Source organism: Orbicella faveolata, unplaced genomic scaffold, assembly GCF_042242905.1.
Source record: "Orbicella faveolata isolate gen_17 unplaced genomic scaffold, um_ofav_v1 contig_34, whole genome shotgun sequence".
Lineage (NCBI taxonomy): Eukaryota > Metazoa > Cnidaria > Anthozoa > Scleractinia > Merulinidae > Orbicella > Orbicella faveolata.
In genome coordinates, this window is record NW_028301563.1 from 4,888,698 (window position 1) to 4,915,279 (window position 26,582).

Consider the following 26,582-nt stretch of genomic DNA (forward strand, 5'->3'; position numbering starts at 1 on the left):
TAGCTTTTTAGCCTTTTTATTTCCTGATGAGGATGACTTTAGTTTTGGATTTGAGAATTTGATGACGTCACGTGAACACACTGCATGACCAGCGTTATCACCCATGATGTCAGGTCACGTGGCACCAAAAAAATAAGCTTCATGTGGCGGCATGCACTTCCTTGATTGCCTGATCCCTCATAGCCTACGTGTAGCCGATCCCTCGGGGTTTTATTTCTTCTTACCTGAAGGTAAGCCACTACTTTTTTTTAGGTTAGGTTTCTACTCAATAACAACGTATTTCCGTGCCTGTTTGGTGGTACGTGGTTTTTGACACGGGCTTGCGTGATTCGTGAATGATACCTCATCTAGATCGTTCTACAGCACAGTATAATATAAGGACATGAAGATATCATCTAACTTACGTATGTAGTTCTGGGTTTGTCTCATGTATTCCTTAACACTCCTCAGCCACCTCGCTATGTTTTGTTGTTTATACACTGGCTATCGCTCTGAGTTTGCGTGACATTTTATTTAGGCAGGACAAAGGGATGTCAGGGATGTAAACAACTATACAGAGTTGTTATTTTTAGTCCATGATCGAATGCTAAAACGTTGCGATACACGTAGAATTTTCATTTTAGCCTCCGCACCTAAATGTCCTACAGTTTCCGACATTCAATAAACACTAGTAAATTTTCCCCGTTTCTTAGCATAAACTTAGCTTCGAACCGAATCGAAGTATCCCTTCCGGCTCGAAATCAAATGCTCTGATGTATATTCTAATGTATGTTTTCGTTGTAATTGGAATGAATGATATACATGTGTAATATAATTACGTGCTATTGCAGGTAACAAATTAATTCGAGTGTACTCGGTGAAGCTTTCAACATTATGCTTGGTGGAGGACAACATACCGGTCCAGATTTAGCGAGCACAGAATGGAGTTATGAAAGACATGGGACTAAAATATTATGTGATCAGGAAACAAAGGAAAAGATTGAGATGGCATACTACAAAGATGAACCCAGAGTAGACGTAAGCCTACATGGAGAAGTGTTTATTATTGATCTGATGACTAAAACTGGCCAGGGGCAGCAGACTGGTGAACACATAATACTAACCAGGAAGTGGTTGAGATCCTCTGATCAACCTGCAGGTTATTGTGATTGTTATTGTGATTAAAGATTATTTTCAATCCGTACTGCACACTCTCGAGAGTTTGTTTACGTTTTTTGTGTTGGTTCATGTAAGACATCATAAAATGTAACATTTTGCGTCTAATTACGTGAAGTAAATTTAAAGTTTCATGTCAACCGCCATTATGGATGTGAAGCTTTATGTTTTGCTCTGTCTCGTATCACTTGATGAATGAACTTCGCAGCCATAAAAATCAATGAAACGGTTGGAAAAAGAATTTGAAAGGCTTCAAAGATAAGGTATGTGGTTTGCAACAAATAATGTTGATTTGCATTCCATCAAGTGAGACATAATGCTTACAAACATTAGGGTGCTGAGACTGCGCAGTATGGACTGGAAATCATTTTTTAATATTTGTACTGGTAATAGTCATTGGTAATGCACACCGTCTTGGTAATCTGTGCCTACATTAATCATTTGGGTTGGGGCGCGGGGGGAGGTCAGCGGACTCCCACATGAAAAAGGACGAGGGTTCTCGTTGGAAATTTTGGAAAGATCTCTAAGAAGTCCCAAGATCCTGCTTTGAATGCTTTGTGGGTGTGGCTTGAAATTGTTTTCAACCCTAAAAGGTACCAATTCTAAAACAACACATTATCCCCTGTAATATTTTTTTTTGCGTAATGCCTAACATGCACTGCAAAAGCTCCTGCTGTGGACCTTTTGAGGCTGAAGACCCTAAGAGATATGAAATCCACTTTTTTAATCCCTTAAAGGTATGACAAGCACCCCCATATATGGGAGTTCCCCCCAGGGTTTGGGCTGATAGAAAAATATATTTTGGCAGAGACGGGATAGCCTTCCGTTCCCCCTGCCTCTAAACCCTTAATCTCACACTGAGTGATATGCATGCAGGTATCAAATAATGTCATGACTACAAGACAGCATCCTACAAGCTAAAATATTTATATGTATGTGATAAATTTGTACTGATGACCATGTTCTAATTAATTTAGGTTTAGATATCTCAAGAGGTAGTCCTTTCATAACCATGGAAATAATGACATGAAATGTGAGGCACTTTGAATAGAAAAGAGTATTTTTTAATTTTGTTTCCCATTATTTGTTTTGTTGCCACCCTGAATTAATGGGTTGACTGCATGTATTCATGGGGTTTTCTTATAAAAATTGTATGGGCATTTTTCTGGGACAAAAAAGTGGCCGTAACAACGAGGTGACTGTGTTAAAGAGGTGGCCATAAAGGGAATTTCTACTGTATTGTCAAAAATGATTTTCGAAATTAAATATTATATACACACTATTTCAGCCTACTTAGTTAATGTTAGCTGGGTACTACGAGGAAGATACACAAGATAAAGATGATATTAATATTTAATATCATAATTTACCATTTTTTACGCTGAACCAGGATTTATTTTTCCTGAGAATTGGACACCAATGCCACACCCTAACACAACTGTGCACACAGTACAGCTCTCCTCAGACTCCTCAGAGTATCAAGATGTCATGGACAAGTTGCAAGCCACTGCAAGTGCACTAAATGTCCAGAAAATTGAATGAATACAAAATCCTCATCTGTATCAGACTTACATGTTGAAAAAATTGAAAATGAGCCAAGACAATGGAGGAGTTGAGGGTGAACGACAACTCTTCCATGGAACCAGAGGAGAAAATATCAGCCGTATCAATGCACAAGGTTTTAACCGGAGCTTCTGTAGACTCCATGGTGAGTTGCAGGGAATTAGTATTTAGCACGACCAATAGCAAGAATGCCCATTTAAATTCTGATAATAATGTGTAGAGGTATATTTCAGCGTATATTCCCCTTTGTGTGAGACAGGCCTTCAAAATAACAGTTATTTGCACTTGCCTCTCCCAAAACATATTAAGCTTGTTATGTTTGACCAATTTACTTTACATTATACTGCTGACTATTTTAAGCTACATATGACTAATTTTATTGTGTTTTGTTTTACCCTATATCCTTTTATCTTGTTATATATTTCACTGAAAGACCCAAGAGGACATGAAATAAATTAACTTATGTATGATCCAAAAGACATGGTGGCATTGATACAAACCTTAAAATGGTGGCCAGTCCAGTTTTCTTAAAACTGGGTGGAGGCCCAGTGGCCTCATGATTTGTGCGCTCTACTCTGGATCCAGTGCTCCCGGTTTGGCTGGAGACATTGTGTTGACGTTCTTGGGTATAATGCGACTTTACTGATGAGCCACTGGCTCGTATGTAGACGTAACCTTTCTTAGAAATTACATGGGGGTAAAAAAGTGAGTTTCACAGACGAGGTTATGGTATCAAATTGCTGTTGGAGCCAGCTCTTTAGCTTTTAAAGCAGTACAGATGTTTTTCTAAAGTTTGTAAGTTATTGTCTGGATTACTTTTGCAGGTGGAATTCTTGGACGTGGTGTGTATTTTGCAAAAGATGCTTCTTATTCAGTTCGATATGCAGGGGTTCCGGGTGGAAATCGCTACATGTACCTCGCGCGGGTCCTGGTTGGTCAGTATTGCGATGGAGACTTTGATTTGATTGTACCTCCACCAAAAGATCCTTCCAGGCCAGAAGTGCTGTACGACTCTGTTGTAGATCAGTGTGAAAGTCCTAATATCTTTGTTGTTTTCTTTGATAATCAGTGCTACCCAGAATACCTTATAACCTTTCAGTGATCTCATTCAACTAGTCTTGATACAAAAGCGGCTCCTGGAAATAAATTGCACGGCACACATGCAGTTTTGCAAGGCACGCGAGGACACCACGAGTCACGCGAGGTATCCACGAGTCGTACGTGGAGAGAGCTCAAGCATCTTTGAACACCTTCCAGTTATACTACACGGTTCAGATTCGTTTAATGTATACCCAAATTTGTCCAAATGAATTTCTGATATTTATTCTTCACTTCACCCTGCCTTAGATTATTATTTTTGCTTTTTGTGGGTTAAGCGGATATTAGTTAAGTAAACTCTGAATGTAAAAATATTTAATTAACGTGCAACTTGTAACTTTTATTAAAATTTGTTGTTTTATGATACAGATACAAAATGTTCTGTTGTTCTCTCCTGTAGACAACAGGCAACTGAAAGCCCTGACCCCACTCCCTCAAAAAGAATAATTGTCCGTCCCTAAAAGTCTCACATCACAGCCCTCATTGGTTTTGCATTTCCCTCGCTAGAGGCCGCCCACCAAAACTCTTAGGAGTGCGGCGTCTGGGGACGAGGAAGGGATTTTTTTAAAATTAAACCTTCATCAACTAAATAAATCCTGGCACAGTAAATGCCAACTTCAGTGTTACGAGAAAAAGCCCTGGATGCAAGTGCTCTCTCGACTCCTTGTGACAAAAACTTTTTCATCTGGGTTCTGTCAATTCTAGCAGAAGGTAGCCATTTACGTAGACGCTTTCACTCTGATTTTTTCAAAGGATTATATTTTCAACTGATACGCCACGGCGATGAGGGGGAGGGTCTCGCAGAGGTTTTGGAGAACAACGGGAACATGACGATATTTCAAGGGAGCAAGGGTATTTTCAAGGGTATTTTTGGGATTAACTTTAGGCAGATCATATTCTCTTGCTGTGGGGAACAAGAGATATCTCTACTATTAAAGGGAACTTTGAGAAAACGTTTAGGCAACAATGGACTTTAATATTAGGGAACAAGGGAGAAGAAGTTAAGTTTTTAAGGAATCAAGTGAACATGGATACCCCCCCCCCCCCCGCCCGGGAACGACGAACGTATCACTTCCTGTTTCTCCAAAACACCAATAGACCTTTCTACCCATGTCAGGCAATGTAACCAATTTTTTGTATTTTTGATGCTGAACAAAGGAAAAAAACCTGCATAGGTCAGTGTATCATGTCGAATTTAGTAAATGGGCGAAGTTTCATAGCAATCCGTCGCAAAGCAATGAAAATATGGGACTCCAAACTTGCCAATTTTTACGAGAAAAGAAAAAAATTGGCCAAGTTTGACTTCCTATACTTTTATGAGTTTGCAACCCATTCTTATGAAACCTCGCATATTCATCGAATTCGGCATAATAAATCGAGCGGTGAGGCTTATATTTTATTTGAATGAAAAAAGAGGGAAAAGCGTGACGTCGGTTAATATGTCCATAATGGATAACTTACAAGGAATTGAAAAAAATTATACTTAAAACAACACTACAGGGACGTACATGTAGCAAATATAACTTTACTCAGAATTTCTTGCTCAAATCAAATAACATCAAATCTGCATTCACATTATATTCACATATTGTTTTCTGCACTTACACTACAGAAAACAAACTGTAGTTTAAACTAAGCAATGTATGAGTTTAAAATACGCGCACAGCAGCTAAATTAAGTGGCAGAGCTTTCAGGTTGGTTGCTGTCTCTTCTCACACAAGGAAAGGAAAACAAAATGTTCAACAGTTAAACAATTTGACAATTTGTCCTACACAGATTCATTTTAAGAAAAGTTGAAATCTCCTTGTAGCATTGCTAGAGTTTCATTTGGAGAATTTAATTTCCTACAGAATCAATCGACAAATTTAAACATTAAATTTTCATTTTCTTTCATAACATTAGAAAAATCTTAATAAAACCCCCAAAATTTTACGAGTCTACACAGATTCATTTCAAGAAATGTTTAAAATTTCCCTTAGCACTGCTAGATTTTTATTTGGAGAATTACATTTTCTGCAGAATCAATCACCATTTCTTTTTCTTTTCTTACATTAGAAAAGTCCTAGACAACCTTACAAGTTTATGAGTCTACACACTACATTCTCATAATAACTGAAAAAAGCCTGATAAGTTTAGAATTCAAAGGCTGAAGCGTACGAAAATGTGGTTTTCGATTGCCAAACATTTGATCGTTCGTCAAATAATTTTGTTTCCTCTCGATATCTCAAGAAAAACCACGCGAGAAATAATTGCAATGAACATTATTTGGCCAACAAGTGAGAAATTAACTAAACAATGTTTAGACCCTGTTTACACTACAAAAGAAGACAAGCAAAGACAGTTCTATAACAACGACTTAATCACCCAAGCAGGGATAGATTTAGTGGGGTGGGGGGGGGGGGGGTGGAGGGGGGTGGATGGGGTGAAAAATTAACTAAACAATGTTTAGACGCTGTTTACACTACAAAAGAAGACAAGCAAAGACAATTCTATAACAACGACTTAATCACCCAAGCAGGGATAGATTTAGTGGGGGGGGGGGGGGGGTGGAGGAGGGTGGATAGGGTGAAAAATTAACTAAACAATGTTTAGACCCTGTTTACACTACAAAAGAAGACAAGCAAAGACAATTCTATAACAACGACTTAATCACCCAAGCAGGGATGGATTTTGTGGGGGGGGGGGGGGGGGTGGGGTAAATTGAGTGGCTAGTCACCCCCTGTTTAGAGAAGCAAAAACTTTAAAAAAACGGTTATGGAAGAAATAAGGCATAAACTCTGGACAGACACCTCATTATAATTACAAGTAATTTTAGCTAAAATATTTGTCGCATTGCCAGTATCTCTGGTGCTATAGTTTTCAGTTATTTGAATCTGACAATCCCAAGGTACCAGCCACCCCCCCCCCCCCCCTTCCTCCTCGAAAAATTCTGGATCCGCCCCTGCCCAGCAAGCAGGGATCGTCATTGATGTTAAAGCTGGTCACACATCTTTCCTTTCGTCTAGTGCTACTCTACGTTTCCGTCTGTTCACTTGGACTTGTCCTTTGTCTGTAACGAGAGCGTAATTTTTCCATACAAAATACATCACGGAATACTCATCTTTTTCAACAGCTGCGACCTGCTGTTTTGAATACAGCAAGCAGTTCTTGGAGGTCGTACACCAGCTTCCTGCATCACGGTGACAGAAGACAAAGGCTGCACAGAAGGCGTCTTGGGAACAAGACATATTGCACACCGTAATGTTACCAGCTATCTCGGAGCGACGTGGTTGCTGATCTGTCTTGACCTTCAGGTCGTCAAAAACAAGAGTGTCCCTTTCTCGCTGTAATCGTGGCAGGAAAACGACTATTTTGGACGTCGATTTGTCCTCGACCGATCTCGGTTTTGTGTCCAGGAGTTTACAGCCTCTGGTGTCCGTGGAGTACTGCACTGCAAGACAGGTGTCCTCCAGAAGACAACTTGCTCGACATCCTGCTTCGTCTACGTTTGTCAAATACCTGTAGCCTGAAAAAAATAAAACGAAGAGAATCTTGGTTAACACAAAAAAAGATGACACAATACTATATGTCTTGGAAACTCTTAGGCTTCTCAATGCCTAAAAATCGTCAGAACTAACGTATAATCAACTCGTTTTACTAACCATTTAAGTGAAACAAATGGAAGAGAATTGGAAGAGTGAGATGCTTTCGTGTACGGTACATGTAGGGCGTCTCGCTTAAGCCTCGTGTATTAGTTGTTTTTGAATATTTGGGCTCGTCCTGAGAAAAGTTGCAAGATACAGGTAAGCAGATTCTCCTCTCCTACTCCTCCCTCAAAATGAGTTTTACCATCCCCACTTTACAATCTGGGGTCGACTTTAGACTCAATGTTTTCATCATTCGTTGTTATTTACTGCAGAGATTAAACATTTATTGGACGAGACTGAGCAAAATATCGTGATTAGTCAGGAATGGTAAGCAAATCAATTATAATTTGCCGAAGCCGAAGGCTGAGGCAAATAATCGATCCGCGAAACACTGAAAACTCACGACATTTTGCGATAACCGAGTTCAATAATTGTTTTATAATTCGATTACCAAGTTTGCTTTCAGATTTACATCATTTAGACGGTATTGCGCATAAGCAGACCATTATTTGTAGACAGTTATCTGCGGGTCAAGTGGTGCGATCTTGGCCAATGATAGGAGGGGGAAAATGGATCAAATAATAACACTACAAAACCTAGTGATAATATTTACCAAATGATGATACGTCGACGCCTTGAAGAGTTGTCCCCAGATTAATGCTATCATCACATGAATCTATCTCTCCCTTTCCTCTCAAAATCCGACAATAATTCCTTGAAGTGTTAATCAGTTTCTCTCGCATGGCGTTCAGATCAATCCCAGGAAGATACTCGGCGTACCTTTCAGTGAAAAGGTCATAGACGGGTGATAGAGAGTACTTTGTTGGAACTGGGTTTTCCTGAACGGATGAAGCCCAAGTCATAGCATCACCATTACTAGGAGGAGCTGCTCCCACAGTTATAGTGCTGGTTTCCACGGACTTTTGAAAGTTGGAAGCGGCGGATCTCTGCTCTGAATCCAATGAAAAGCCTCCTCCAACACTGAACATACCAGAATAGCTGGCTTGTGCCTCTACACTTACTGACTTCTCTCTCAGTTCTTTATATTTCGTTTGGCTGACTCTATGCTGTTTCATGAATCGTGCTCCAAAAGTCACTTCTGACACGTAATGAGTTCCAAAGTATTCTATGAACTGAACGAGGTCGTCTTGACCAGCATCAGAGGAAGCCAGTTTCTTCGCCCAGGTCACAAACCCTGGATGAAATGGCGGCGGATCAGTGGCATCAAGTTTGCTAAAGTAATAACGACACTGCGCCTGTGAAATTATGTACAGGAACTCCCCTGACGACATCTGGGCAACGGATTCTTTGTAGCTTGCGCTGGCGGAAAACTTGAAGCCCCATCCCCCTCCTGTGGAAAATCATTTCATATTAGTATCAGTTTTTAAGGTTTTGATTGATTGTGTGTAAGTTAAAAGTAGAACGTTAATGTCGCATTTAAAAAGATCGACAACTTCATTGACTTCTTCATTCTGGATCAATAGAAGACCATCTCTTGTTCTAGAAGTAACATGATTTTGTTTACGCTTCTCTATGACGGTTGTCAAGATTCAAAATTACTCGGTTTTTGTCCAAAAAAGGTTCCAAGATTAATGTGGGCGCAGTTAGACAGTTAGACGTATTTCCGGCTGTCGCTTTGTCGCTTGTCGCTGTCGCTTCGGCGGAGCCAAGCGACAGGGGGAAATACGTCTGCGTTCGCGGGCTAGACTTGGCTTGTCCCGGCAGGCTGCATTTACTTGGAGACGCACCTTCAACGTTAGCTGATGCGGAAAGAGACGAGGACATCTCCACTTTGTTTCGAATCACTTTGGAGGAAAACGAGGTTACACACGACACATCAGGTACGACAATCAGCCCCTCGGGAACACTGTAGCGACAGTCAGATGTCTGCTTGCTGGATGAATACTTTGACAGAAAGATTGGGTGAGTGAAGCCAGGATCATGTCCTGATGCCAGTGGATATCCTTTTAAGACGTCGTACCCAAAGAACGCATAATCAAGATCTGGAAATGATCGTTTCCAGTGAGCTTCTTGGCATTCTTGAAGCCGAGAGTCTAACCGCACTCCTGATGGTAAAATGATAGTGGTGTAAGTGTATGATAGCAGAAAAAAATTGAAAATTAAAAATTAAAGTTCACTTTAACTTTAGGAAGATGAAAAGGACGCTGCAGATTTGATATAAGACAGAGGTGCAAAGCTAAATTAACTGGTAAGTAAACGCGTAAATGTTTTCTTCCGAACGGTACTAGTGACGATAGAATGAGGGTCAGTGTTACCGAGTTTAAAAAGACAAAAAAAAAAAAAAAATGATCGGCTTCCATCTCTATTGAAAGTCGTATGTTGGGATGTCGGCTCACCAATAATAGGGCTCAGCTCAGCTCAATGCTCTTTGTGCCCTTGTGCGCATAAGACCATTACCAGAGACCGCCACTGCCTCCTGTTTTTTGCCTTCTTCGATCCCAAACCATAAAGGCCCGCCAGCTTCCCCTGTCTTGAAGATCCTCACATTGATCTCGGACCCTGCATCTCCATCACTGGTCATCTTGGAGCTAAGGTACAAGATATCTTTAACTTCTTGGACTACCTTTCCATGCAGGATGATCGGTGCGTCTGGGCGGTGGTTAATTCTCGTGTATTCGCTTGCTTGGGTTTCGTCGTTTGACCTTGAGTCCGAGCTTAGCAGTTATGAATTTTAGGTCTGTGGTCTTGGCCTGCATGTGTGTACGGCAGTGAACTAGGAGGCAGATGTAATCTGCAAAATCGAGGTCGCTGAACATGTTTGAGAGAGTAATCGGATGCTTCGTGGAACTTTCGCTGCGTTTTTGATGACCCAGTAGGCACCAAAAGAGAATAGAAACAAGGAGTATATGTGACCCTGGCTTACGGCGGTTTGGATGGAGAAAAGCTCTGTAAACTTGTTTCCGCAGATGAGCTGAGCATAGCAATACGTGGAAGTACAGCATCCTAACGATATTCATTATCTTAGATGGTATTCGGTAGTGTCTTAAGATGCACTATAACGTTTCTCTGTGGATTAGTGGAACGCTTTTTCAAAGTCTATAGCGTTGTGCTGTTCCATTCCCTCGCCTGTTCCGAGATCTGACAAAGGGTAAAGATATGGTCACTAAAAGATCTCCCTATGCGGAGGTCAACTCGCTCTTTAAGAATGGTGTTCTCCAGGGCGGAGGTTATGCGTTGTTGTATGATCTAACTGAATACGTTGCTTGTTTTATGTGAGAATCGAGAGTGTTGCCCCTCCATTTGTTACAATCAAATAAGTCCCCCTGTTTCGCAAGCTTCACGATCAAGCCAGTCTACCGCGGGAAATCCAGATTTCGTGGAAAATCTTCTATAAATTCAATGCTCATGCCGGATGCTCCAGGCGCTTTGTCTTTCTCATCTCTATGATGGCCATCTTAGTTTCATGGACTGACGGCGGTTTGGTGTTTATGTCGGTGTCTTCAGTGGCTTCGGGTATCGAAACCGTATTTTCAGGTTTTGGCGGATTGAAGATACTGCGGAATTGCTCTTGGCATCTCTTCAGCAGGTCTTCTGCTCGAGATAAAACTTTGCCCTTTCCATCCTTGACAGACATGTTTCCACTGCTGTATAAAACCCTGAGCGTCTTCCTGACGATATACAGTGTCCTCAGGTCTTGCCCTGCTTCAGCCTCTTCTGCCTTTTCAGCTAGGTTCTCGATTTATTCCTTCTTGTCCCATTTGACCATCGTCTTCACTTCCTTGTCCAGGTTCGGTATATTTTTCTGTAGCGCTCTTTCACTCTCTCGCTCCCTTAGCATCTCCTGTGGGTACGTAGCACGTGACAGTAGTGTATTTAAATTTAAATCTAGCCATGACGAGTCTTTTTCCGGGTGGCTTCCATTCCTTCAACATTCCTGATCCTGTCCATCTCGCTTCCTTATCCTGATCCTGTCCATTCTGTATCTCTGCATCTCGGTTACGAGTTGCGCCACCCTGCCGGCCTGATGCCTGGTGCGTACATTCCACCTAGACCTAGACCTGTCCAGCTTGGTTGAGCCTGCTGGAGGGACAAAAGCTCTACCGTGATATAGCTCCAGGGATCTTAAGGGCAGGCAAGCTACCACACCAAAGGCAAGGCCGGTAAGATACCAAGGTGGGACTATAGGGACTGTGCAAAAATTATCAGTAATAATTAACAGTTACGCAGCTATCACGGTCCTCATTTTCGTCTTCTTTCTTAAATTTTTTGCGTGGCGAATTATAGTTAATTATGCAAGTCCCGCTATAATTACATAAATTCGTTTTGCAAGTGACGAATATGTGAGTCACATCGATACATATATGACAAAATAAAAAATACCACGATCTTTTCAAAAAATTTGCAAGTGATTTATTTGCTGCTTCCGCGACCTTTTCATTGTGCTCATGGCATGAATTATTTTTACTCTGAATTTTCTTTACTGCTCCTAGATAACGCTGCTTAGTCACTGCGCGAATCAACCTGCATTTAATACATACAATATTTATCATCTGTATCTACATTTGCCTACAGAAAATCGCTAAAAGAGAGTGATATTGTGGGTGTCAAAATCAAATTAGATGATTTTTCAACGCTTCTTCCTCCCTCTACAGTTTCCCTTTCCCTGTCTTTCAGATGTCCTAGCCGTTTGAAAACAAAAATAACACCTGACTGCAATTCATCAACGCCGTTTCTCTACATTTTAACGGCGTTAGTTTTAGCTTTGTATTGCGTGCAATTCCATCTTTTACGATAAGTTATTATCATCTTGTATATTTTATTTACAGTTTATTAGGATTTAGGCTTAGGATTAGGTTTACCGTAGGTCCACATCAGCTCCTGGTTGCCGATTTTTTTCTTAACCTGCGTTAAAATTTAAGTATGCATGTATATATGTCTTCTCAACCCCTTCTCTCCCCTCCTCATCTTCCCGCTTTTTCACCCCCCTCCCTCTTCTTACCAAAATTAAGGAAAGGTTTGCCGTCTTGTCCTTGTCCTAGCGGCACTTCAAGGTTCAGGGACGACTTCTGAGGTGATCGTGCCGAAGAACTAGCATACCTATGACCATTAAAATGCAGGATATAAGTACGTATTCAAGCTTCAAAGGATGGCAATAACTTTTGACGTTTTTTTCCCCCGACCCATTTGTTAGCGTGAGTTTTCTGAAATAGGGATGAGTTTGAAGTTTGTGGTCAGTCAGTCTGCCGTCTCTTCCCACAAAATGCATTTACTGCAGCTGAATCAAATCTGCCTTTATAAAGACAGACTATATACTGCTTATTCCAGAGTATGGCATTGATCTGTGGTGAGGAGGAGTAGTGAGACAGTGCTATGCTTAACTTAACATAACTTTAATTCTATTTTATTTCCTTAAATACAGTTACAAGAATTCTTGTCCCCGTAACAAGTTCCAGAACTAATCGAAGAGAGAGAGAGGGGTGAGGGAAGGGGGGGAGTTAATATTAAAAAACAAAGAAAGAAAACAGGGTACCAAAGGTACAAGTAAACGGTGGAAATAACTACAAGTAACCGGAAGCAAAGAAACAGTGCAATGAATGTATACGTACACAAACGTGTCGTGCAACTGTCCATTGAATAACAGGTGAATCAAGACACCTTTTTTAGATTAAAAGCTGTAGTCAGATACACAGTGCCTCTCTCCACCCGGGTGTGTAAACGGGTACCGGCGAATTTAATGCTGGGGGGTAACCTTGCGATGGGCTAGCATCTCATCCAGTGGGGAGTAGAAGTACTCCTAGCCGCTTCATGCTACTGAAACCGGGATAAGCTCCGGCCTGATTAGCCACTTTGCTCGTATGCAGACTTTACCTTTTACCTATCAGATACGTTAAGTAGGCGAGTCCACCGAATGTTTTTGTTAAGTTAAGTGACTGTAATAAACTCCGTACCTTGAGCGCACAGTGGAGACAGAAACTAGAGTCGCCAATACCGACACGACCACACATAGCAGTATGATAACTGCCGACTTCCAGTGCCTCTTTATACATAGCTGGAAAACGACATGAAAATGACGTCACCTATTTCCTTCCCTATTCTGTGAAAAGAGTTCTAACGTAACTGATTCAAATACAAACCTTTATATTTATTTTGCAGTTTCCCTCTTTTGTGGTCAGTATGTCTAGATTCATCTTATCACAAAGTTTAGAACTGTGGGGCAGATTTAGAGCTGCCTTAAATTTTCGCGAAAATTTAAAGTGGCTCTGAATCTTTTTCGACGAATTTAATTTAATTTTGAATTAGGTAAAATGTCGGATCTCCACAACTAATCACTGTTCAACAATGAAAATAATGGGCCACCGAGCTCGATGTTGAGTTATTATTACCAAAAGCTAAACTTAGTGTGTTTCTGACAGATTTTACTATTGCCATAATAACCAACCTATGATGTCAAGAAAATTGCCATAGGATGTTTACCGATGGTTAGGTATGTGTTTGATACCACTATTGTGCTATCACCTTACAGAGAAAGGTACTACCCATCCGCCAAAGTACATAGACGCTTAACAAGTACTAGAAATCGATGTCAGCCACCTTAAAATCCCATAGCATGCCACGACGGCAACTCATATAAGAACTCCGCCAGCTCGATGCGGAAGTGCGAGGAAATCTTAGGCAGCTTTTGCTAAAGGTCATATTTACCACTGAGTTTTAACTCTAACCGGTAATGATCTGTTTGATAAAGCCTGGTTCACACTAGCGACATAACCACATAACGACATCGTCACGAACGACATAAAAAGGACGTTATCTCGACGTAAATTGGACGTTATGTTTGTAGCGTGAACATGTAGACATAATGACATATTAGCAACATAACAGCATGAACATAACGACATAAAGATTAAAACTGATCTTTTCCTTATGTCGTTATGTCGATGTCGCTATGTCGTTATGTCGCTATTGTGAGCCAGGCTTAAGAGGGACTATTATAAGTAAGCTTCTCGCGGTCCCTTTCTGCATGATAGTCGAGAGCCTCAAACATGTACATGCAGCTCAGCAACACTGGAACGAGAAGAGAAAAACAAGAAGGGACTGGGGGAAACTCTCCCTCGACCTTCCACAGTTCATTGACGTCAGGCTCATTGACGTCAGGCTCCTTCAGTCTCGCCGCTCTTTTGGCTAGTACTCTCGACATCCACAATGAAACAGCTAGAAGTCTAGATGAAAGGTATCTAGGAACTTTCAGTTTATTAGTATCAATCCTACCTTGGACTTTGTCAAACGTGCAGGATTAATTTCACCGACTTGACTCTCCAGAGCCTCTATTTGTCTTTCCTGTTGCTCTACAGTTCGTGCAGTTTTATCCACCTCCTGTTGCAACTCAATGTTTTGCAGGTATCTAGCAGCTGGACCCTGCAGTGGGAAAGATATGTTTCAGACAAGGTTTATGCTTTGTTCTGGCTTTAACTGAGGGTAAAACCTTAAAATCGATAATGAAAAACAAAAGAGGGTGAACAAATGGAAGTAGAGAAAGAACACGTTGAGGGAATATAGGACAGCAAGAGAACACATAATAAAGGGACATATTACAGAAGCTTATCACATGGGCCTTGGCAGCTTAAAGGATCCCTTTATAGCCCACTCTTGACTCGTCAGTGGAAAGATCTTGCAAACGTCTTGGAACCCTAAAAGACGTCAGCCTCCCAGCTTATAATCAAAAAGCTGACGTGTAAAACGATGACAACTCGCTAACCAATCATAACAACCTTCCTGCCTCACAGATGAAAAAGGGTAAATTGTACGATTGATTAGTGGTGAGGAATGGTAAATGCGAGACTGTTTGCGAGATGGCATGACTATCGTTTTTTTTCCCAGCCCGAGAAAAGTTGACTTTAATTTCGAGACTGAGACTTCATGGTGTTTTAAGTGAGAGCGCGAGACGACCAGACTCGATCACATTTAAGGGTGGAACATTTATGTTTTGAAGGGGGGAGGGGGCGTTGGTTTTGAAAAAATATCCTGCAATCGTGCACCCGACCCGCCTACGGAAATTCAGTGAGCTGAAAAAGGCATGTTACATGGAGAAAGAATATCATGCTTGCATATGTCCCGAGATAAAATTAAAATTCCTAGTGCATGAAAGAGCTGAAAAAAAAAATTATACCTATACCGAATCACACCCCCCCCCCCCCCCCTCCCACTCAAAAGTCAAATGGTTCATCTCTTGGGATTGACCTTTTTCTTGGAAATTTGCTAGTTACATTATGGAAATTTCAAACCAAACAACGAGCATCTGTCATTTATATAAAAACAAACAAAAGAATCAAGACAGCCACCAGTCTTACAAAAATCGACCACTTCGAGAGAGCTTCGTATAAGAATCAAGACTAGGAGTCGCATATAAACGCTAAAAAACACGAGCCTGTGTGACCCGTGAACTACAAAATTCGTCTACAATTGCAGTTTCCGAGACCCAGAATGTTTAAGGACCATTCGCCACCGTTTTGACTTAAAGTTAAAGGAGCGATGTATCAAATACTCGCTACTCATTCGTATAACGAAGGAAATCAATCTGGCAGTTTTCCAATATAAGAATCTTTACAAGATACTTTGATCGAATAGCTTGTTGTATGAAATTAGCACTTTGATGATTAATTTGCCAGACCGTCCGCTTTGAAAGTCTTTGAGTCAATGCTGCTCGCAACCAGTTTTCATGTCTTTCTTTTTACCATTCCAAGCGTAACCGACGCCACATGCTCTTTTCTAAAGCAGAATTCTTTCAAGTCTTTACGTGGTTACCAATCTTACCTTACTCATGGTTTGCGTGTCTTAATAATAACAATTCTTGCTGGTCTAATGCTGAATTGCTGACTGCAAAGGGAGAATTCAACTTGGGCTTTTAAGCAGCGCTACTTGATGTCTGAAAACCAAGAAGCTGACTTCAGCACATCAATCGAAATTATTCAATGGCATTAGAGGTAATTTCATTGGTCCTTGAGCCTCGAGAACTATGACGCATGAATATCTAACTTGGTTACGGATCTCGTGATTATTATTACATCATGTGGTTGGTTTATTTCCGTATTTCTATATTATCCGGTTTTTCCTAGTATTCTTAGCCATAAGCCAAGCTGATGTTATTTTTTCCTAAACGGGAAAAGGGTTTTGATCCAATTTATATCTCCTGTCGCGAGAGTTTTCGTATCTAGATCTTTCTTAGACATCTGTAAAACAGAGATGACAAAAGTTTCCAAGAGAGTTTGCGCTTTTGTGGCATAAAAGAGGTGTTACTAAATAGAGTAACGTGACGAGTAACGAGTAACAGAGTAACAGGAAGACGCGCGACGGGAAAAACTTTCAAAGGGTTAAAAATTCTGAAATCTTCTAAATATGCGTAAAAATCGATTGAAACAAATAGAAAGTAAAGGAAGCATGCTCGGCAAGGCACGAAACGCATCTTGCTCTATAGTATGTTTTCTGATTCGTGCGAAGACCACCTATTTCAGCTTTATATCATTCCATGTAGAGGAGGGCGCTGGGATTTTCGGTTTTGCGGATTTGGTCGATTTTTGGTTCGGTTTTTCGGTTTTCGCACATTAAAACTGCGGTTTTTCGGTTTTGCGTTTTTGTGCAGTTTGCGGGTTTTCTCCAATTTAGTCTTTGGTTTTCGGTTTTTGTCAACAATAATGGCGGTTTTTCGGATTTTTCTGTCCAATGCATTTAATGGTTTTTCTGGTTTTGCCGTGGAAGTTACACCCTGGAGTCGCCCTAAACTGTAATTCCAAGTGACCTCTTATAAGCTTTCTTCCTAGACTTTCTTTTAGAGGAATGCATGACAAGCCTAGTCTCTTTAGCAGCTGTTATTTGGGTCGTAACGGCTGCTAAGCAGACTATGAAAAGCTAAAGATAACATCAAAGCAAACGACTATTTCTCAAATATTACGCAGCTGGGATAATATCTTGTGGACTTTAACCTTAGACTGTGGACCATCGAGTTTCTCCGCATTGCTCGATTGCGAGTTGTCTCTCCTTTTCGTACCGTGGCGGGACTAACATTGTACTCACTCGCTCCGTTAACGTGTGATAACAGCAATGGAGAGACTGTTTGTTTGGTTGTAAAATAAAACAGTTTGGTTATAAAATACAACTGCCATTGTGCCCACACAATGAAACGTCTTTTGAGGCAAAATTGTTTCACCATTTACATTCTGATTGGTAAATGGTAAACGTAATATAATGCAATGAAAGAGGGATTTCTTCGGCATAGTTCAACTGGAATAACTCAACAAAAGCTGCTTTGTTTCACGCGTCTAAGGGGAGCTGAGAGCATGTAGGAAATTTAACATAGTTAGTGTCCTATTCCTTAACTCCGAGTCCACTGGTGCGCTGGCTTTTCAGCTGGCTTTTGCGTCTGTTGATGATGACTAAAAATATCCACATGCAGCTAATGACCAAAACAGCCCAATATCCCACTTGACTGGAATCATGTCTTGGAAACCGGATGTCTTTCTGGGGAATTTTGAAAGAGCGACATGCACAGGAACTATCTCGCAAAAACCCGATCTCGTGATTGAAACGGAATGAACTGATAGCATAGCGTGACAATGTGACAATATGCGCCGAATCTCACAGTTGGAGTTCTGTGCCTGTGGTCATTTGGGGTAATGGTTTTTTAAACGTTTTTCTCAGAAAATGAACTACACACTTTGGAAGTGATGAGCGGAGACGGAAATCCCTCCTTTGTTTAATCATGTTTTTCTTGGCAGCTTTGAGGAATTCCTACATCTTCGTGTTTATAGGAAAAAAATCGAAGACGTACTGAGTTAGGTTTTGAGTTAGGTTTAGTACTTCTGACCCTGTCACTTTTAGTACTGCGCTTGTTGTTCGGCTCTTCGCCATTAAAATTTCCGCGTCACTTTACGGCTGAACACTGGGAAGTAAAGTTGTGGCGGCGTGTTAGTTTTGGCTCCATTGTGGGTATAATACGCAATCCTCGGAGCATGTTTAGGCAGGTTTAATTTACATCAGGAATCTGTCTACCTAGCCTTTAAATTCAGCGTAGTCATGGCCAGATTCATAGGCCTGTTTTTTGCCTTAGCACTGTCCAAGCACCTTTTGTTGCAGGTTACGGAACATTACAGGTGCAATTCATCGGGAATATCCGGATGTGAGTGCTTGTTTCTGGGATTGACCTTTTTCTCGGAAATTTGCAAGTTCATTATGGAAATTCCAAACCAAACAACGAGCATCTGTCATTTATATAAAAACAAACAAAAGAATCAAGACAGTCACCAGTCTTACAAAAATCGACCGCTTCGAGATAACTTCGTATAAGAATCAAGACTAGGAGTCGCATATAAACGCTAAAAAACACGAGCCTGCGTGACCAGTGAAATATAAAATTCGTCTACAGTTTTCCGAGACCCAGAATGTTTAAGGACCATTCGCCACCGTTTTGAATTAAAATTAAAGGAGCGATGTATCAAATACTCACTACTCATTCGTATAACGAAGGAAATCAATCTGGCAGTTTTCCAATATAAGAATCTTTACAAGATACTTTGATCGAATAGCTTATTGTATGAAATTAGCACTTTGATGATTAATTTGCCAGACCGTGCGCTTTGAAAGTTTTTGAGTCAATGCTGCTCGCAGCCAGCTTTCATGTCTTTCTTTTTACCATTCCAAGCGTAACCGACGCCACATGCGCTTTTCTAAAGCAGAATTCTTTCATGTCTTTACGTTGTTACTAATCTTACCTTACTCATGGTTTGCGTGTCTTAAAAATTTACAAGTCTTGCTGGTTTAATGCTGACTTCACGGGGAGACTTCAACTTGGGCTTTTAATGATATAAGTAGCGCTACTTGATGTCTGAAAACCAAGAAGCTGACTTCAGCACATCAATCGAAATTATTCAATGGCATTAGAGGTAATTTCATTGGTCCTTGAGCCTGGAGAACTATGACGCATGATTATCTAACTTGGTTACGGATCTCGTGATTATTATTACATCATGTGGTTCGTTTATTTCGGTATTTCTATTTTCCGGTTTTTCCTAGTATTCTTAGGCATAAGCTTTCAAGCTGATGTTATTTTTTCCTAAACGGAAAAAAAGGGTTTTAATCCAATTTCTATCTCCTGTCGCGAGAGTTTTCGTATCTAGATCTATCTTAGACATCTGTAAAACAGAGACTACAAAACTTTCGAAGAGATTTTGCGTCAGTGAGATCGTTATTACTGGGCCACTGTAGAGTGTTGCTTCGAGTCAATTTAATTGCAAAGTTGCAGTACCTCCGGCCACTGCCCGGAGCGTGTTGACACCTACGCTTCAAACTGCTTCTTCAGCTTGACATCGGTACATTTTGGTTGATTTAAATAGGTAAGGGGGATGGCGCAGTGGTGAGAGCGCTCACCTCCCCATATAGACTTGGGAACCACAACACAGTGCACCTGAACCACGACACAGTGAACCAAGAAGACTGGGCACCAAAATGATAATCGTAGATGGAGGGGGAATAGGGGTATGCATATCCGCCGATCCGTGCCTTTTTTCCACCAAATCCGTCGATCCGCCGATATATTTGTTTAAATCCGAAACGCAACCACATCCGGAAACAAAAGTGTACAAGTTCAAAGGTAAACTGTTAAATGTGAATGCCATTGTTAATTTCGCACAAATAGTAAAGAAGGCAACATGTTTGATGACCATATAACACAGTACAATTCCAATAACAGTCTTACACCTGAGTTTAAATGAACTTCGTTCGAAGAAAGACATACTTTGGATGAACTCATTAACAAACTGACCAAGGCGGAAGAAAGATCTATGATCCAAATTTCGTTTAGGACCCAAGATCCGAACATCAAGACAGGCACAATTCGCAATCCGCGGCAAAATTCATAGCTAATCCACGATCCACTGTGTTTTCAAATTCCGCGAATCCGCTCGAGTTACCGCAAAAATCCACAATCCGTGCGTTTTTTAAGGCCAAATCCGTCGATCCGAAAACCTTTTCACCCGCCTCTAGATGGGGCGCGACAAAGCATTAAAATCGTGCTTGAGGCCTGATTATTCTGTTACAGTATCTGTCAACACTTTAAGATCTTCGCGTTACTAGATCGTTCTTGTTTTGGTTGTAAGTTCTGTACGCGATTCCCTGCCCTAAGGATCGACTTTCTTGTACGCTGCTATTCTATGTCAGAACATTAGTCATGTTCTACCCCTGTGAGTTTTTCTGCTAGAAATAAAGCCCAACATCTACAATTTTTAGTTCAGTTTTCGTGGTTAAAAACTGTCTGCTGCAAAATACGTCGTCTCTGTCTTTGAAGCTCGGGATAGTACAAACGAATTAAAATATTGCTTTATGATAATAGTAAGTACACTTCTATACGATTTTTATTTTTTATTTTACTTCTATATTAATATTTCTATACTTATTTATTTCGCCAGTATAGCAAGGCGGTTTATTAGATCAAAATGCAGTATACTTTTATCTTTTGTTCGTTAAGTGTTTTCGCTTTCGTAGAACACACAATTAAAACTGCAGGCCAAGCAGTGAAATACACTATGACAATCACTGCAATCGAAAGTCTCTGATATTGACACCAAAATGACGCTATAGCAAAGAAGCTTAGTCATAGCAATGTTAATTTTGAGGTGTTAATACTCAGTTCAGAGCCTAGGAAACTAGAACAGTAACCAAGCGCTGTTTGCATAGATATCCGTGCCCAGCATGAGCGATATAGCGGAAATGAATAAAAATATTAAAGTTGTTTGAATATTGACTGGAAAGGCGCGCCATAAGTTGTTACCGCGTAATTACTTTAGCTTTAGACTGTAGACCCTCAACTCGTTAATTCACTCGCACTGTTCAGAATACAGAACATTTGTTTTCATCTGAGAATCCGACTTTTTGAGTCCCCAACCTTCTATCATTAAAATAATTACACAAAATGTCTGATGTATAAGTGAAAAAAAAAATACGAGTATGTATTGCGGATAATAGCTAGTCCCTAATCCCTACGACTAGCCCCCGCAACAAGTCGCGGCCGGGGACAAGTCCCATCGTGTGAACTAGCCATTTTTGCCACAAAATCTAGTCGCAGAGGACTAAATTTGGTCCCTGCGACTTGCTCCTCAAGAAGCTTCGTGTGAACTGTTCGTGGGACAAGTCCCTGCGACCAGTCCCTTCGTGTAAACTCTTTAGGGGACTAGTTGCTGGGACTAGTTGCTGGGACTAGTTGCTGGGACTAGTTGCTGGGACTAGTCTCTCGTGTGTGCCGACCTTAAGTCTAAAAATGTTTCCATACCTATATGATATTATTGCGGAATTACAAACTGCGTGACAATGGAAATAATCCTTCAGGTCAACGCTCAGGAAATCCGTTATCGGTGACTCCTTCTCGAATAATAATGATAATAAATTGAATTTTTATTGTAGTGAGTGGCAGAATGTATAGTTTTCTTAGTAAAGTGGTTGATGGGTACTATACTCCAGTGTGAAACGTTTCATCGTGTAACCGTTGTGTCACTGTTGTGGTTCACTGTGTTGTGGTTCACTATGTTGTAGTTCTTTATGTTGTGGTTAACGGTATCGTGTTTTTTTTTGTTTTTTGTTTTTTGCCTTTTTCATAATATTAATCCTTTGGCTGAACGATATTAATCAATATTAATCCTTTAGCCGCACAATAGGTGCACTGTAGTACGACTGTATATGTAATAATCGAATACCATATTGTTTGCGGTCACTATGATTCGTGAAAGCACCTTGCTGAAGCGCATGGCATCCGAGCGGTATAATGTCCGGGAGGTCTGCTTACAGGAATAAAGACCCTTTCACGGTCTCTGACGCCATCTCTACACACACCGTTCTTCAATGTTTTAGACGTCCTAACATTGAATAACATTGACTGTTTCCGTGCTCTAAAGTTCGCGCTTTTGTGGCATAAAGGAGGTGTTACTGAACAGAGTAACGTGACGAGTAACGAGTAACAGACTAACAGGAAGACGCGTGACGGGAAAAACTTTCAAAGGGTTAAAAATTGTGAAATCTTTTGAATGGGCGTAAAAATCGATTGAAACAAATAGAAAGTAAAGGAAGCATGTTCGCCAAGGCACGAAAAGGCACTTCGCTATGTTCTCTGATTCGTGCGTTAAAATTTCCGTGTCACTTTACGGCTAAACACTAGGAGGTAAAGGTGTGGCGGCGTGTTAGTTTTGGCTTCATTGTGGGTATAGTACGCAATCCCCGGAGCATGTTTAGGCAGGTTTACATCAGGAATCTGTCTACCTAGCCTTCACATTCAGCGTAGTCATGTGCAGGCACCAAGGCACGAAAAGGCATTTCGCTATGTTCTCTGATTCTTGCAAAGGCCGTCTATTTCAGCTTTATATCATTCCATGTAGAAGGGGACGCTGGGGTTTTCGGTTTTGCGGATTTTGTCGATTTTTGTTTCGGTTTTTCGGTTTTCGCACATTAAAACTGGGGTTTTTCGGTTTCCGGGTCAGGTGTGCGGTTTGCGGGTTTTCTCCAATTTAGTCTTTGGTTTTCGGTTTCAGTCAACAATAATGGCGGTTTTTCGGATTTTTCTTGTCCTATGCATTTTCTGGTTTTTCTGGTTTTGCCGTGGAAGTTACTCCCTGGAGTCGCCCTAAACTGTAATTCCAAGTGACCTCTTATAAGCTTTCTTCCTAGACTTTCTTTTAGAGGAATGCATGACAAGCCTAGTCTCTTTAGCAGCTGTTATTTGGGTCGTAACGGCTGCCAAGCAGACTATGAAAGGTTAAAGATAACATCAAAGCAACAGACTATTTCTCAAATATTACGCAGCTGGGATAATATCTTGTGGACTTTAACCTTAGACTGTGGACCATCGAGTTTCTCCGCCTTGCTCGATTGCGAGTTGTCTCTCCTTTTCGTGGCGGGAATAACATTGCACTCACTCGCTCCGTGCACGTGTAATAACAGCAAAGGAAAGACTGTTTGTTTGGTTTTAAAATATAGTAGTTTGGTTTTAAAATACGACTGCCATTGTGCCTACACAATGAAACGTCTTTTGAGGTAAAATTGTTTCATCATTTAGATTCTGATTGGTAAATGGTAAACATAAGAGAATGCAATGAAAGAGGGACTTCTTCCACATAGTTTAACTGGAATAACTCAACAAAAGCTGCTTTGTTTCACGCGTTTAAGGGGAGCCGAGAGCATGTAGGAAATTTACCCGGGGGGTACTTTGGGAACTTCTGGGTGGGGATTTGCCGCTGGGACCCTGGAACCCTTAACCTATACCAGAGCTAGTTCAGCTGAATTTTGCTACCCTATACTAGAGTAAACTTCCCAGATCCCCCCATCTATCGACACTGTTGAGGCTAATTTGCGTAAATTTAAACTTGCCGATTTGATTTTTTTATATATTTGAGTGGCAATTCCTGGTTTCCTTAGTCTAGATAAAATCTTCAACCAACTAATCAGTTTTGTGAAAAATTATAACCTATTCTAGACCCAAACGCTCTGATTTATATACCCTATCCTAGAGTAAACGGCTTGAAAACCATACCCTTTACAGCGGCACATACCTATATAGCCCATATATGACAGGGCCCCCCCTCCCGGGAAAATTTAACATCATTAGTATTCTATTCCTTAACTCCGAGTCCACTGGTGCGCTGGCTTTTCAGCTGGCTTTTGAGTCTGTTGACGATGACTAAAAATATTTACATGGAGCTAGTGACCAAAACAGCCCAATATCCCACTTGCCTTGAATTCTTGGAAAACCGGATGTCTTTCTGGGGAATTTTGAAAGAGCGACATGCACAGGAACTATCTCGCAAAAACCCGATCGCGTAATTGAAACGGAATGAACTGATAGCATAGCGTGACAATGTGACAATATGCGCCGAATCTCACAGTTGGAGTTCTGTGCCTGTGGACATTTGGGGTAATGTTTTTTTAAACGTTTTTCTCAGAAAATGAACTACACACTTTGGAAGTGATGAGCGGAGACGGAAATCCCTCCTTTGTTTAATCATGTTTTTCTTGGCAGCTTTGAGGAATTCCTAAATCGTCGTGTTTGAAGGAAAAAAATCGAAGACGTACTGAGTTAGGTTTTGAGTTAGGTTTAGTACTTCTGACCCTTTCACTTTTAGTACTGCGCTTGTTGTTCAGCTCTTCGCCATTAAAATTTCCGCGACACTTTACGGCTGAACACTAGGAAGTAAAGTTGTGGCGGCGTGTTAGTTTTGGCTCCATTGTGGGTATAGTATGCAATCCCCGGAGCATGTTTAGGCAGGTTTACATCAGGAATCTGTCTACCTAGCCTTTAAATTCAGCGTAGTCATGGCCAGATTCACAGACCTGTTTTTTACCTTAGCGCTGTACAAGCACCTTTTGTTGCAGGTTACGGGACATTACAGGTGCAATTCATCGGGAATATCCGGATGTGAGTGCTTGTTTCTGGGAGTTTGTGACGCTCACGGAAAACAGAAAGATGGCTTGGATATAACAAAACACGTGCCATTTGGTCTGACACTGTTCGGAAATATTAACAATCCTTTGGCTGAACGGAACTTGGCGTATCTATGCGAAGACCACACAGTAGGTATACTGTACGACTGTAATAATCGAATACCGTTATTTGCGGCCACTGTGATTCGTGGAAGCTAGCTTTCTGGAGCGCCTGGCCACCGACCAAGTGGTCAAAAATTCATCCTTAGCAAGAGTGGGCTAGACAAATATTTTCAGCAATCGAACGAAGACTACGATGATGCTTTAAAACGAAAGATTTGTTACAAAACGAGAAGTGACAAGGAAATGGTTGACGAAGATTGGTACAGAGCGAAGAACTTGATCCGCCCGCCGTATAAGGTTTGTATTGGTGCGGGATCGAACGACTTAAAAACAAAAATGCATAGAGGTCACTTGGTTGCCTCGCAGTACGGCGTGGGAGACCAAAGCATAAAAAAAGCAACTTTTGTTTACACCAATGCGGTCCCTCAGTTTGGGGATTTCAACTCTGTCTCGTGGCAAAACGCTGAAGGGAGACTCGTGAACTGGGGTAGAAACAATTGTGCAAAGAAGGGCAATCAAAACGTTCAAATGTTTATCGTTGTTGGTGCGATTCCCTTTACGAAATTGGGTCCTTCGAAAACGAGATACTTTGGCAAAAATGGATTCAGTGTCTATCAGGATGACACCAATTACCGGGTGAACGTTCCTGCAGAGATGTGGACAGCTGCCTGCTGTACCTTTGAGTTTACAAAAGACGGAGGAAAGAAGTGGTACGGGGGTGTTAGGAGTACGGCCTTCTGGAGGGAGAACGTCCCTGGAAAGCTGCCAGCCAACCGTGTAGACGTTGAGTTTTTGGAAAGGATGCTAAAAGTAAAAATAAGAAAAATATCTGAGATATACTTGTTTCCGAACTCCAAAGAATGTAACAAGGCGAAAAACTTCATCTCGTTCCCCAAGGCCTGAGAAATTATTTCACGTTACTTTCAGGGGATTCCTAGGTCGGTCATATAAACTTGATTACTTACGTACTTCTTTTCAAGCCTTTCATCAATTACATTTGGAGTCGATGCATTCATTTGTTTTGTAATGAGTATTTGCCTAAGTAGGAGGAATAGCGAACTCTAGCCATGGACACTGATATATAACAGTGATATCGATGTTGATATAACAACAGAAACCACGTATGATTGTCTAGCTTTGTTACCTGGAGTGTTTATTTCATGTTGTTCTGAGAGAACCTGTTCTACATGACAATTTTGGTGCAGCTTTTTAGTCACAAATGCTTGGTTTGCACTTGAGCTGTCGCTTGGCGACTCATGGTGAATTAATTAATGAACAAAGATTTATTTGTCTTGTTTATCCTTGTGGAGTTAAAGTTTCATCAGCCATAATTTCCTCTAAGAACTTGGTGTTTTACATAGTTTTAGCTCGACAGGGTTCTTCGTTTAATTGAAATATATGAAATCACGACCGTGGTGTTCTGTGGTTTTGGGGAGGTGTTTTACAAACATTTTCTCAGAAAATGACCCACGCAGCCAGGTGACGTACATGTAAGCTAATACAGGTTTTCTTATGCCCTAAAGATACTTAACAGAATTCGGATGACAAATGTTGCAATCTCTCCTTTGTTTACCTTTTTGTTTTCATGGCAGCTTTTAGGAAAACTTTAAC

At 40.9% G+C, this 26,582-nt stretch overlaps 1 protein-coding gene and 2 pseudogenes across 3 annotated transcripts; 2 read left to right on the forward strand and 1 right to left on the reverse strand.

Moving 5' to 3' along the window:
• Window positions 1-251: 251 nt before the first annotated feature.
• LOC110067974 (protein mono-ADP-ribosyltransferase PARP15-like) lies at window positions 252-4,193 on the forward strand (annotated as a pseudogene). Its single transcript, XR_016201151.1, has 4 exons — window positions 252-404; window positions 831-1,138; window positions 2,546-2,863; window positions 3,543-4,193. The product of XR_016201151.1 is annotated as a protein mono-ADP-ribosyltransferase PARP15-like (transcript).
• A 1,128-nt stretch (window positions 4,194-5,321) lies between these two features.
• LOC110067639 (uncharacterized) lies at window positions 5,322-19,305 on the reverse strand. Of its 2 annotated transcripts, XM_089270596.1 has the most exons (8): window positions 19,163-19,305; window positions 16,212-16,323; window positions 14,670-14,816; window positions 13,352-13,452; window positions 12,403-12,500; window positions 9,191-9,508; window positions 8,056-8,793; window positions 5,322-7,321 (listed from the first exon to the last, which is right to left on the reverse strand). In XM_089270596.1, the coding sequence occupies exons 2-8, from the start codon at window positions 16,218-16,220 to the stop codon at window positions 6,798-6,800; spliced, it is 1,935 nt and encodes a 644-aa protein (XP_089126722.1). In that variant the 5' UTR covers window positions 16,221-16,323; window positions 19,163-19,305; the 3' UTR covers window positions 5,322-6,797. The 2 variants fall into 2 exon arrangements, with proteins under 2 accessions (XP_089126722.1, XP_089126721.1); XM_089270595.1 differs by lacking the exon at window positions 16,212-16,323.
• LOC110067960 (uncharacterized) lies at window positions 18,444-26,381 on the forward strand (annotated as a pseudogene).
• The last annotated feature ends 201 nt before the right edge of the window (window positions 26,382-26,582 follow it).